The sequence below is a fragment of the Chelonia mydas genome, chromosome 4 (assembly GCF_015237465.2).
Source record: "Chelonia mydas isolate rCheMyd1 chromosome 4, rCheMyd1.pri.v2, whole genome shotgun sequence".
NCBI lineage: Eukaryota > Metazoa > Chordata > Testudines > Cheloniidae > Chelonia > Chelonia mydas.
In genome coordinates this window covers 98,824,999-98,838,688 of record NC_057852.1, presented here as the reverse complement: position 1 = coordinate 98,838,688, position 13,690 = coordinate 98,824,999, and the positions used below count along the sequence as shown (strand labels likewise).

At 42.5% G+C, this 13,690-nt stretch overlaps 2 protein-coding genes across 6 annotated transcripts in view; one reads left to right on the top strand and one right to left on the bottom strand.

Moving 5' to 3' along the window:
* Positions 1–13,690, top strand: part of C4H4orf19 (chromosome 4 C4orf19 homolog) — a 67,471-nt gene that overhangs the window by 39,173 nt on the left and 14,608 nt on the right. For 3 of the 5 annotated variants that reach the window (XM_027822188.3, XM_043544529.1, XM_037897942.2), the window contains one exon: positions 3,721–3,778. Coding sequence is in view for 2 of the 5 variants with exons in the window: in XM_043544529.1 (XP_043400464.1) it covers positions 3,750–3,778 (29 nt within the window). In the remaining 3 variants the exon portion in view is untranslated. Of the gene's footprint in view, positions 1–2,410; positions 2,499–3,720; positions 3,779–13,690 lie in introns of those variants that run through there. The other 2 variants (XM_007059710.4, XM_043544530.1) reach the window with 1 other exon arrangement.
* RELL1 (RELT like 1) overlaps positions 9,766–13,690 on the bottom strand; it is a 74,190-nt gene continuing 70,265 nt past the window's right edge. The window contains exon 7 of the mRNA XM_043544532.1: positions 9,766–10,325. The gene's annotated coding sequence lies outside the window, so the exon portion shown is untranslated. The remainder of the gene's footprint in view (positions 10,326–13,690) is intronic.

The window sequence follows — 13,690 nt, the reverse complement described above, 5'->3', positions numbered from 1 at the left end:
TGGAGCAGATAATCCAAAGCTATGGAGCAGATAATCAGACCCGCTTAATGCAAAAAAATTCTGCTTCTACTGAAGAACAGCTAACCTCAGAATCTTCGGAACTTGGGCTTTAGCCCAACCACTGTCTTGGTTTTGTTTATATTTTCATGCTTCTCCTCACAACCCATGCACTTGCCTCTTCATTTCTTCACTGAAAGGGGCCTGGCATAAAACTCACAAGCTGCCTCCTCCAGCAAAATGCTGAATTGGCCTGCAAGGGGTGCTTGGCAAATGAGTAAGCACGTCCTGCTTTTCCCTCCAAGAGAGTCAGTCCATTGTGTATCTGCAATGCATGGAGTCTCCACTGCCCTCGGGATTGAGAGTCACCAATCGGCTCCTAATGCTCAGTTTCTAACATGGCAGCCCACTGCACTATTGCTATGCCATTGGGCCTCAAACTCTCTCTGGTGTCAAGTCTAGCTATCAGACTGGGAAGTTACCATTATAGACAGCTTGTCATGAATCCTTAATGAAGCTGCTATCAACATATCTGAGTCATTTTACAGCCTATTATATGGCATTCATCTGATCAGGCTATTTTAAAGCCTTTTAAATAGTGTCATTAGAGACAATTAGTTTTAAAAGACTAAAGTTCTAGATTTTACTTCCCATTCTAACCCCATTATTTGGTCAGTAACACCTTCTTCTGCCACAAGAGCCTCACAATAGACTAAGCAGCATATTACAATGTAATTCATATTAAGTTGCATCAATGTTAACATAAAATGAACTCAGTCTGCAGCTGGATGTACTTCCACATCTCTTCGCCAGTCAAGGACATGCCTATTACTCCCATAAGAGTTTGTAAGTGCTCATGCTCCTTGTAGTCTAAGAACACGAGGCAAGACACTTTTCTGTACAAAGTGGTACAGAAACTTACCCACTGATACATGTAGTATGTATACAGAATCTGATATACCTATTAATTATTAATGATTATTATTATTACTGTGAGCAAGCTGACCTAAATTAATACTACGGCAATGGATTAACTGGTGATGTCAGACACCAGCAATGCTAGCCAAACAGGATATGCTGGCACACAAGACTGAGCTGCCAACTCAGCTCAGAGCTGGCTCTGTTTCTGCATTCCAGTGATGTCTTTTAGTGGTACAGAATCCCAGCAATGTGATCACCCCTGGCTAGAATGACCAACTGTGCATCTTCTGATCACTCAAGTAATAATTGATAATGCAGTGATATTACAGTGTTATGCAGTATGACAAACAATGACCAGGTAAATGAAGGGTATTAAAATTGGTAAGCAGTGGACATGATGTGACTGCTGCTCACTGAACCAAATATGGTTTGCACACTATTAACTTGTCCTTCCGCTCAGCTGTTTGCTGGAACTACCTATTGCCCCTTGTCATATGTTTAGGCTTTAAGCTCTTTGGGGAAGGGACTGCATTTTTAGACATGTATATGATGCTTATCACAGTGGGGCCCTGATGCCTGACTGGGGACTTTAGTCGCTACCATAGAACAAGTAATTAATAATAGAGGGATAAGTCACTATGAAACTGGGACAAATGAACTTCAGCAATCATAAGAGATTAAAGTAAACTCAGGAAAGACTTCTGAAGAGGAAGTGAGTGATTTTTTATGCTACCCAGCATATTTGTTTGTCCCGTGTGCAAACTAGCTAACGATTGCAAGGGATTTACCCTTTGTCCCACTCTTCCTTTTAATAATTTAAAATGAAAATTATATTTTAACCTTATATGGTAAATAGTGGGCTGAGGAGATGCTCTTTGACTTCTTGTTTTGGGTGGTAGACAAGGGAAATCAGACAGGACATATTCTTCTCTCTAAACCTGAATAAATATTTAAAATCTGTTTTTAAGGGTGTAATAATGTAAGGGACTGGTTTAGATCTCATTATGTTTTACTGATCAGTGTGATTAATACCCACCATGTGCTTCTGATAATAAGTGCCTTAGAAGTCTGTATCCCCTAAAAACGTCCTCCATGGAGATGGAAAGGAGAGAAACTACACATAAAAAACAGAGATTAATGTGTGTGTGTGAGAGAGAGACAACAGAAGAGTATGAGTGTTTGCCAGAGAGAGAAAGAGAGAAATGGAGAAACAGAAGAGTATTTGGGGATTACATAGTGTTACGCAGCTCTTTCCAAAGCTGAGGTATCTCAGAGCAGTAACTTGGATACTAGCAGTGCCGTGACTGTAAGCAAACATGTTAGTCATTAAGGGTCTGTCCTGCAAGGCGCTGAGCACCTCCTGCCAGGTGCAAAGCACCCACAACTCCCATCAACCTCTGTGAGACCTAAGGGCATTCAGTACCTCACAGGAGGCACTCAGCACCAAGCAGGACCAGGCCCTAAGTACTCAGCAGTAACTCACACATGCAGCCTTGGACATTAGAGCCTGTTTTATCGAGAGAAGGAATGTTGGCCAGGATGAGAGAGAAAGCAGCATTGCAAGAGCACGGCACTTTCAGGTATGGAGAACAGCCTGTAAGGGGGCCCCCTTATAAAGGAAACAAAATAAAATACCTGGCTGGGAAATACCTCTCCTCCTTTCCTGAGAAAAACAGCCAACACATACAACACCTCTGACGGCGCTCAGGAGGGTTAGAAAAGCTCTCACTGGGGAGAGAAGATCTAACGCTGCGCCAAGAGAAAGAAAAGGAAGGATTTTACATACAAAGTTATGCCATTATTGAGCCAGGAGAACATTCTAGGGAGGAGCCAGCAGGGCTTGAAATAACCATGAATGATTACTACTTGTTTTATGGGAAGCTCAGCTAGGCAACAGCTAGCATTCACAACTTCAAAAATATGACTTTTGCAGAAACCATCGCCAAGAGTCAACCTTAACTACACCACACTGGTGTCAGGCCACCTCCGAAGCAGCATTAAACAAATACTAACATGTGCCAGGAAGTGTCTGTCATTGCTGGGTGGGAACATTTAAACTTTGCTTCCAATGGAAGATCTTTGCCCATTTGTAGCTGCAGGTCAGTGAGTCTTCAAAAAGAGGAGACGGGAAGAAAAGAAGGTGCAAGGAGCAGAAGATATCACGGTGACCATATAAAAACATTAATAGACAGAGAAGGGGAAGAGGGTGAGGTGCAGAAAGGGAGCTGCCTCTGATGTACCAATGCCACCAACTCAAAATTTTTACAAGCTGGCAATGCTGCATTTGATAAAAATTCTTGATATGATTACTGCATATATTGAAACCAATTAGTACATATTTTTGGACTAATACAGTACAGACCAACCCTGTCCTGTTCAGCACGGTGAGTGGGAGGAGGGATACTAGCAGATACACACTCTGCTCCAGGCATCTTGCCAATCAGGGCAAGTTTCCACTAGTCAGGACTTGGGCTCCAAGTGGTGAGGATGCATTTTCTTACTATTCAGAAATGTGGCTGCATGCACCCCTAACTAAAGTATGCACCTGACGAGAATACATGCTAGACACATCCCTTGGCCAGCAGACCACACTCCCCCAGGGGTGGCCATTGTGAATAAGCCAGAAGTATAACAACAATTAATTTTTAGCATTTAATAGTTGAAGTAATTTGCAAGTAAATTGTAATAATTAATGTTTGCAATAGCATATTGAGATCCTGGGATGAAAAACACAATAAGTCGTCTTATTATTATTATTGCAAATATCTTGAATAAACAAATAACACATACATATACTTTCAGATGTCACCACTCAGCCAGATATTAAAATCATGATCAGTCAACTCCCACTGCCTATTTGGTAAGTATGCTGTAATTTGGAGGATAATTGATATTTTTAAATACTGATGGTTCATTACAATGTGCACTGTGTTTGCTGTCAATTGTTTATTAATGTTAAGTTTGATTACTATGTTCCTGTGAATTATTTAAATAAAAGATTTGTCATTTCCAGGAAAATGTGGAGGTAAACAAAACAATTCTGCTTAAATGTCACCTATTCCATTTTGTATTCTTTTGTTTTCTTGTTACTCTGAATGTTTGTATGACAACAGCAACTTTGTTGTTTAAGGGTTCTGCTACTTTTGCTTTATGCCCTTGCTGAAGTAATAGTCCTGTTTGTGAGAACACAACAATTCCCATGACAAAACTTTTATGTCACAAGGCGCTCCCAAATTCATGGTCCATTTAGGTCAATTTCACAGTCATAGGCTTTTAAAAACAGTAAATTTCATGGCTTCAGATATTTAAATAGTAAATTTCACAGTGTTGTAACTACAGGGGTCCCAACCCAAAAGAGAGTCATGCGGGGGGGTCGCAAGGCTATTGTGGGGGGGGCCAGGTATTGCCACCTTCACTTCTGCGCTGCTTCAGGTGATGGTGCTGCCTTCAGAGCTGGGCTCCCAGCCAAAAGCCGCAGAGCTTCCTGCAGCCAGGGGAGGTTCCCGGAGGTGGGTCTCATTTGGCCCAGGAGCGGCCCCTGCAGGGAAGGAGAAAGTCCCATCCCTCCCCAACCTGGCCTGACCTAGCAGCTGGAGTCATGCACACAGTAGGAACCCCCGGCCCTGCTCCTCCCTCACACTAGCCAGATTTCATGGTCTGTGACACATTTTTCACAGCCATGAATTTGGTAGGGCACTAGTCATAGACGGTTAATATTTTTGAGTAGAATAATCCTCAAAAATGCAAGAAATGGCAATGGAGCTGGGTCTATACAGTTTGAAACAACAAACAAGAATTAGTGAGGAAGGCACCAATTCTCATGCATGGTAGTCTCCAGCCCCATTCAATACTCACCTTGCCAAAAACCACTTCTACACCAGGCAATCCACACTGCGTCTAAATAAAATCAGTTCCCTGACTTCTCCTCTCAAGGTCAAAATTCTGACAGCCCAATACGCTCTGAATGGCACATAAGAGTCTACCGTAACTCCTCTCAATGCACCCCAGTACAGCCATGTGTGTGTACAGAAATGATAGTATAATAATTATTTTTTATTCAATAGCACCCACAAGTGTGCCAGTTTATTCACAGAAAACACGTAAGAGACAGGCCTCCTGTCCTTAAAAACATACAGTATCCGTGATGGATTTGACAGACAGGTGAGAATACAACATGCACCAGAAAGAGGAAGGGGCAATGAAGGACGCGAGTTAGAGAGATTGGATTACATGGTTTAGGTTTAGCCACACAGGTGGTTCCTTTTCTTTTCCGTTTAAAATGCAGTGATGATACAGACATTGGTCTGGAGAAGGGATTTGACTGAGATGTGCACCACAAACAGAGATAGATGAGAATTTTTCAATTAAATGAGTGTTTGTCAGCAAATGCAGCAGGCAAGGACCCAATTCATTAAAATCAAAAGGTGTCTCAGGTCCACAATGCAATTTCCAGTCAAAATGAGAGAAAGAGACCAAGACTCACCTCAGAATAATCAATAGGGCACATTGCAGGTGAGGGCCCTGAACATTGGTCTACAGAGTCAGTCTCTCTCTCTCCCTAGTCTAGTGAATATTTAATTATTTATAGAAAGTGGAACAGCTCCAACAGGAGCCTGAAAGGGAGATTGACTCCATAGGCTGTACCTGATTCAGAGCAGGGATTTAAACCTGGGTCTCCCCCATCCCCCGAGTGGCCTGACCACTCGGCTTGTTCTTTTTTGCCTGCAAAAATGTTGTCAGAGGTCTAGCTTTTGTTCCAATGTGGAACAAAACCAATCGTTGAAACGTCAACATTTTTCATGAAACAGAATTTTGTTTCTCAGACAGCCTTAGCAGTAGGCTTAACAAATAGATTTTGGAAGAGTTTTTAAGCATAGCTGAGAGGGCTTGGGAAACTCTAAAAGAGACCAGGTCACAGAGGTAGACAGATGGGCATAATGTACCTTTACCAATACACACACACCCCCGCCCCCAAAACCCCCATAAAAAATCTGTTAATTGAGTTAATGTTGCTCAAATGCATTGCCTACTAATGAATTCTTTTTAAAACCATGAATCACTAGTTAAGACAGGGGTGGGCAAACTTTTTGGGCCTAGGGCCACATCTGGGTGGGGAAATTGTATGCAGGGCTGGTGCAGGGGGATGGGGTGCAGGAGGGGGTGCGGTGTGCAGGAACGGGCTCAGGGCAAGGGATTGGGGCAGAGGAGGGGTGCGGACTGCAGGCGGGAGCTACGGGCAGGGGTGCAGGAAGAGTGCAGACTGCGGGAGGGAGCTCAGGGCAGGGAGTTGGGGTGCAGGAGGGGTGCGAGATGCAGGCAGGGGGCTTAGAGCAGGGAATTGGGGGCAGGAGGGGTTCAGGGTCCAGGCTCTGGCCCGGCGCTGCTTACCTAAAGCGGCTCCAGGGTGGCAGTGGCGTGCACCGGGGCCAGGGCAGGCTCCCTGCCTACCGGCCCTCGCCCCAGGAAGCGGCCGGAACCACGTCCCTGCGCAGCCCCGGGGTGGGGGTGGGGTGGCCTCCCACAGGGCTCCGCGCACTGCCCTTGCCACGCCTCCAAGTACCTCCCCCGAAGCTCTCATTGGCCATGGTTCCCCGTTCCCGGCCAATGGGAGCTGCTGGGGGCAGTCCCTGGAGGCAAGGGCAATGCACAGGGCCCTCTGTCCCCTCCTCCCCCCGGGCCCCAGGGATGCGGTGCCGGCCGCTTCTGAGAGCGGCACGGGGCCCGCAGCACGGGCTGGATCCGGCCTGCAGGCCGTAGTTTGCCCACCCCTGAGTTAGGACAACATTTACATACATACCAACCTCAAATATGCTTTACCACTCAAACATCATAATTAGAGCTGGTTGAATAATGAAAACCTATTTTCATATACACACTCAATTTCTGAAGTGGTTTTCATTTTGAAATGTTCAAACTGGATTTTTTTCTTTTGTTTTCTTTTTTAAATTTTTAGGGGGGGTTAATTTTCAATTTTTTAAAAGAAAACTTTTTGAAAATGAAATGGTTGTTGAGACATTTTGTTTACCAGAATCCCACGAAAAAATGTTTTTAAATTACAAGAGGCCTGATTTTTTAAGATGAAAAATTTCAACGTCAATTTATTTGCAAACATTTTAAAAAGCCCATTTTTAAATCAGTAAAGTAGCTGTTCAAAAGTTTCAACCAACTTTAATCATAGTGCCCAAACACACATTGTCTGCTCAACTCCATAAACTCCATCTCATTTCCACCATAGAACCACCTGCACTGTGCACATAGAATCAATGATAGAATATCAGGGTTAGAAGAGACTTCAGGAGGTCATCCAGTCCGCCCCCTTGCTCAAAACATCTAAGTCCTCGTAACAGCTAGAACACTCATCATAGCTAAAGACAAATGACCACAAAACACATGCAGTGGTGAAGTTTGTATATGAAAAAATATGAGGTCAGACTTGAGCTTGGGAAAGAGCAGGCATAGGGTGGGAGTTGCTGCAAAATCAGGCTTGAGAACCAGAGCTTGCACACATATAAACCCCATCTCAGTAGTGCAACTGTGGAGGAAGAAGGCATATGGATTAGGGACCAGGGCTCCCTGCTAGGCAGCTTGTCTTCCTGCCTTCCCATAGTCAGGAATAGGGGAGATACATGTGAGGAGGCGGACAGATGAGGAGTTAGGGAGCCAGGCTAGGCAAGAGGGGAGGAAAAAAAGCAGCTGGTGGATCCAGGCAACTCTGGAAGTGTTCTGATGCAAAGCAAATTAAATTATGACAACTTAGGGAAACTGCTGTTTTGCGGCCTAATTGTGACCCCGGCAATGCTCCTATGCAGGGCACCAAGGTGGCATAAGCATTTCAAGGGCAGCAGCATGGTGGGCAAGAGACACTGCCACTGCGGGTAGAGCTTTGGTAGTTCTGACATGGAGGGAAAAGTGGATTGCACCAGGAAAAAGACTACTGTAGCACTTACTTTCCTTACTGAGCAGTGGGGGAAGCAGGAACTAAACTGTGACCTGCAGTCACAATATGGTCCCTATTCTACTGTTGGTACTGCACAGCTACATGCTTCCTCCTACTGGGGATGGATTGCGAGGTGCCAATCCAACCCTTTATGTTTAAATATAAAGTATGAAAATGACTTCTCAAGTTACATTGTGAGAAAGGGTGTGGGTATGCAGAAAGAGGGGTGGAATTTGTGGTGATAGTGTTTCTTTGGCTCCCTGTAGCCAAACAAACATATGAGAGGTCAGGACCAAAATTCAATAAGGGATCATTTTAAAGTCTGTCTTCTACCCAAGCTAGTAATTGCTTTTCTAAAAAACCTGATAATTACATGGAAAATTAATTTTCCTTTGATGAGTATTGTGGTTAATTTCAAGACTAAATTCGGTTATTAAAATAGGAAGTAGAGGGATTTCCGGCCTGTTTTAAGTATAAATCTTAATGCAAATTTAACTATGGATTTGCTACTGATGCCTCCATACCAAATTATGCTAATGCAGGCATAGTTTGGGTTAGAAACCAAAAGGAAGTTACCAAAGAATTTTGTCTCTCATTTTAAACTTAAACATTCTACATAGTTTTAATTGCTGTAACATTTTGGCTTTAACCTGTACACTAAATAGGGACCAATCCAGCAAAGCATGTTTAACTTTCAGCACATTAGTTGTCCAAATGACAGGGACAAGTCTTTGCTAGATTGGGTTTCTAAGTAACTTTTCATAACATTCTCTCTCTCCTTTTACTATCTGCTGGTGGTTTCTGTGCCTTATGTTTAATAATCTCCCACCTTTCTATTCCTGTGTTTGTTCTCTCCTCTTGCCAGCTCTATCTGCTGTTCCATAATCTTTCCATTCCTCTCTCACCTATTTGTCATTGATTTTTCCCATCTTCCTTATCGCTCATTCCTTTGTCTCCACCCATTACTAATTCTCTGCATTACCCCACTCCCTACCACACACACCCCTGCTACTCTCTCAGACCTCATACATATGCACCCGCATGCATATCCACAATGTAACCTTTGAAATCTTAAATGAGATTCTGATACCTACACAGCACAGAATACAAACCAGAGTTCGTACTAGGAAAAGCCCACTAGGTGTTTACAGCTGCTTGCGTACTTAAGGAGGATATTAATGCCCAAAATCTATTGTTTCCTCTCTTCCCTTCCCCCTTCTATCTCCTCCACAATCTATTCTCCTCCCACACTTGCTTCTGAAAATGTCAGGTGTTTTTGAGGTGTCTGCATGAGGCCTAAGACAGTGATAGAAACTAAGTGAAACATGGCTGGGTTACCTTGGCAGTGAGGCGTAGGCTGCTGGACTTCCTTTGACGTAGCCCTAAGCAGGGAGGGTTTGTGCACTTTGTAGGAGGAACGGGAACTGTTCAGGGTGTGCAAATTGGTGCTTCTTATCACTGGCAGGCTGGAGTCTGGGGTAGTGGAGACACAGTAGGCTGATGCAGCGGGAAGCAGAAGCCAGCAGGGTTTTGCACTGGCTGACTCCATCTGCATTAGCCTGCCCAGAGAGACACTGCAGTGCATTAGAGAGAGGGGAAAAACTGGCCTAGCAGCCCATTGAAGTGACCAATATATAAATGCCTGGTTACTTGGTAGCCCACTGGTTTAGTTTGGAAGAAACATGCAAAAGTTCAGATCTCATGCCAAACTCTTTGGCATGGAAATCAGGCTGGATTATCTTGCAAAAATATTTTCAGTCAGATTTCCAGTTCTTACTGGTCTGGGCTGAGTCAAAAATACCATTTACATTTCTTCTCTCCTGGCACTTCTGTTTCCACTCCTGGCCAAAACCAGGAAATGGATAGAAACAGTACATTAACACAACTAAAAAAGGATCAGACTTTTAAAACCATAATAAACTTTTTAATTCACTTCAATCATTATTTTGCAAGAGGCTGCCAGTTGTTTTTTCTTTCATTGGAATAGTTTGTCCTTCCTTATTCATGATGTCTTCTCACTTGTATTTTTTTGTTTATCCATATTACATATCACAGTTTAAACACACAATACAACCTATGTTATTACACAATACAAAGTCAGAAGTATTATGTTTCTCACTTCTATTTAATCAGATGGAGGGTTTATTATGTATACTCAGCCTTGCATTTCACATTTCATTTACAGAAGTTACAATTTCAGAAGTTAGGGTACATTCCTCTCCCCCCCTTATATACACTTTTCAAGAAAGGTCTCATTCCATTCTCTTCACCTTGTATGGCCAGATTGCAGAATGCTACTGGTAAACATTTAAAAAGGGAAGTTTTCCACTTTTCTTGTGTCTATTTATTAAAGGCAATATCGTTCCTTCTGTTCCACTGGGATTCAAGCCCTGTCACTATTTCCTCGATCACCATGACTACACGGTGGCACTTCTCTGACTGTGTAAAATGGCAGTGTTCCCAAAATCTTCTGTTAGGAAAAAAAAAAAAAAAAAATCAGTCTTCCTATATCTCTTCCCTAATATTAGATTTTCCTCTCTCCATCATCAACCAACTCATCCATTTCAATCTCTTGTCAAAATTCAATACAGTAGATCAGGGGTCGGCAGCCTTTCAGAAGTGGTGTGCCGAGTCTTCATTTATTAACTCTAATTTAAGGTTTCGGGTGCCAGTAATACATTTTAATGTTTTTAGAAGGTCTCTTTCTATAAGGCTTTAATATATAACTAAACTATTGTTGCATGTAAAGTAAATAAGGTTTTTAAAATGTTTAAGAAGCTTCACTTAAAATTAAATTAAAATGCACAGCCCGCCGGACCGGTGGCCAGGTCCCGGGCAGTGTGAGTGCCACTGAAAATCAGCTCGCGTGCCGTAGGTTGCCTGCCCCCAGTAGTAGAATTCCTGAGGTGTTTGTAACTCTCAAATGTTCATACCTCTGAACAAAACATTATGGTTGTTCTTTCAAAAATTTACAACTGAACATTGACATAATACAGCTTTGAAACTTTACTATGCAGAAGAAAAATGCTGCTTTTAACCATCTTCATTTAAATGAAACAAGCACAGAAACAGTTTCCTTATCTTGTCACATCTTTTTTATTAAACTTTCCCTCTTTTAAGAAGTTTACGTTTAACACAGTAGTGTACTGTATTTGTTTTGTGTGTGTGTGTGTGTGTATATGTGTGTGTGTGTGTCTCTCTCTCTCTCTCTCTGCTGCTGCCTGACTGTGAACTTCCGGTTCCAAATGAGGTGCGTGGTTAGGGTGACCAGACAACAAATGTGAAAAATTAGAATAGGTGGTGGGGGTAATAGGAACCTATATAAGAAAAAGACCCAAAAATCGGGACTGTCCCTCTAAAATCGGGACATCTGGTCACCCGATGTGTAGTTGACTAGTCTGTTCATAACTCTGAGGTTCTACTGTATAAATGAATTATAATAGCTGGGGTGTTTTTTCTATAAACAACTCCATTTCTATTCACAAGAAAGGAGTTTCTCTCCTTTTGGCTACAAAACAAGCTAGAAGTGTCCTAACACTGCAGTGGGATTAGCAGCGGATGACATTTGAGCAAAAGAGAGCCCAACTCTCATTTAATTTCCTCTGGTGACAATAACTTTATTACAGTCATGGAGTTATTTCAGATTTACAGACTGAAAATCTGGCCCTTTATCTCTCAGATGAGCAGGAGCCAGATTAAGTAGTACCACAGGCTGAAACAGATTCAAATCTGGTTCTTCTTTTTTAATACAAAAGCAGAAATGTTTTTCTAGCTTACACACACACACACATTGTGAACTCCAGAACAGCGATACTACTACTGAGCACTTATGTAGTCCCTTATAGTTTTTTCCAAAGCACTGTAAAAAGCATTAACTAGTCCTCATAACACCTCTGAGGTAGGCATGAGCCCCAGTTTTCAGATTAGGACAGGGAAGGTGAAGGTCAACATTTTCAAGTGAGTGATTAACATTGGGCTCCTAAATTTATGTAATGCAAGTAAAAGTGGCTTGATTTCCAGAAGAACTGAGCATGAACAAATGCCACTACAGCCATCCTCAGCTATCCCTTCTATTTAGGTACTTAAATATGAAATGTAACCGCCCAACAGTAGGCAGCCAGCGTCAGAATCAGCAGGGGGCTGGCTAGAGTAGAAACGGGCATAGGACGAAGCAAGAATGGAAGCAAGGGCTGGCTGAAGCAGGAGCACAGATAAACTATCAGAACTACTCGGCTGTGGGAGTACTCCTGACCAGGTACTGAAGTTGAGCAGACTAGAAAGACTGCTTCCCTTAGGAGTCTATGTACCTGCCTTAAGATCACTCAGGTGGGTTCTTGCCTGTGGATTGGCTGAACCTGGGTAAGTGGCATGGGGTCTAAAAGGTAATTGCCTCCTATGACTCATCACATGCTCTGGCTCAGGGACTCATCAGGTTTAAGCAGGCTCAGGCTCAGAGGAAATTCAGGGATGACTCATCACACTCAGGTTTTAAAATGTTGGTTTAAGTGACTTGCCCAAGATTACACAGCAAGTTTGATGGCAGAGCAGGGGTCAGAACTCAGGATTTCCTGCCATACTTTCCATCCACTATGCTATAGTAGTTCTCTAAGTAAATTAATATCTCTCATCAGTCATAGGCTTTGCTAGCAACTGGGGAAAATTATTGGTTAAATATTAGACATGGTTGGAGGATAAATATTTTCACAAAACATTTAAAATGAAACAAAATGCTTATCACACAATGCACAGTCAACCTGTAGAACTCCTTGCCAGAGTATGTTGTGAAGGCAAAGATTAGAACAGGATTCAAAAAAGAACTAGGTAAGTTCATGGACGATAGCTCCATCAATGGCTATTAGCCAGGGCTGGTGTCCCTAGCCTCTGTTTGCCAGATCTGGGAATGGGCGACGGGATGGATCACTTGATGATTACCTGTTCTGCTCATTCTCTCTGTGGCACCTGGCATTGGCCACTGTTGGAAGACAGGATACTGGGCTAGATGGACCTTTGGTCTGACCCAGTATGGCCGTTCTTATGTTCTAAAATGTTTTGGGTTTTTGACAAAAAGAACAAAGACGGGTTTTAGGTTTTCCCCCTTCGCACTATCTTTTGTCCTCACTGATGAAAGGGTAAAAGAATAGAGGCGGTGAGGAACCAAAAACATAAAAATGAAAGGGGTGGTTTTTGGGGTTTTTTTTAAGTTTTCAATTTTTCATCAAAAAAACCAAGACAACATTTTGACCAAAATAAAAAATTTCCATGCAAATTTTCATTTCCGTTAAAAAGATATGTTCATTCAAATACTAGTTTTGACAAGAAAAATCGATGTAAAGAATAAGATTAAACTGCCATCTCAGTGCAAATGCGCTGCTGGCACTTTTGCTTTTAGCCCTGGTGACACTGGAATTCAAAATCATGAAAGATTCCAAAAGAAAAGAATGCAAAGGACATGGGGGAGGGGGAAGAATCACAGGAAAATATTTCATAAGTGTTCTGAACGTTCTGGAATTAAATGTATAGGGCCAGATGGAGTTGTACCCAAATGAAGATCTGGCTTATAGTGCTGGGTGTCAATGTCTAACTAGGTGTGGGGTATGAACTACTCTTATCCATTTGTGGCCCCTTCATCTCAGGTTTGCAGCACAATACCCGAGCAATGAAAGGAAGTTTGTTCTGCCACTAACTGAGCTGTACCTGTTCTGTGAATAAGAAACTACAGGCTCTAGGGATAATTGCATACCTTTCACAAGCACTAAAATAAATAATGCTAAGGAATAAATATATACACTGTATTTAGTCTAAAGATCAAGCATCAAAGTGAACTTTTTGAAAAAC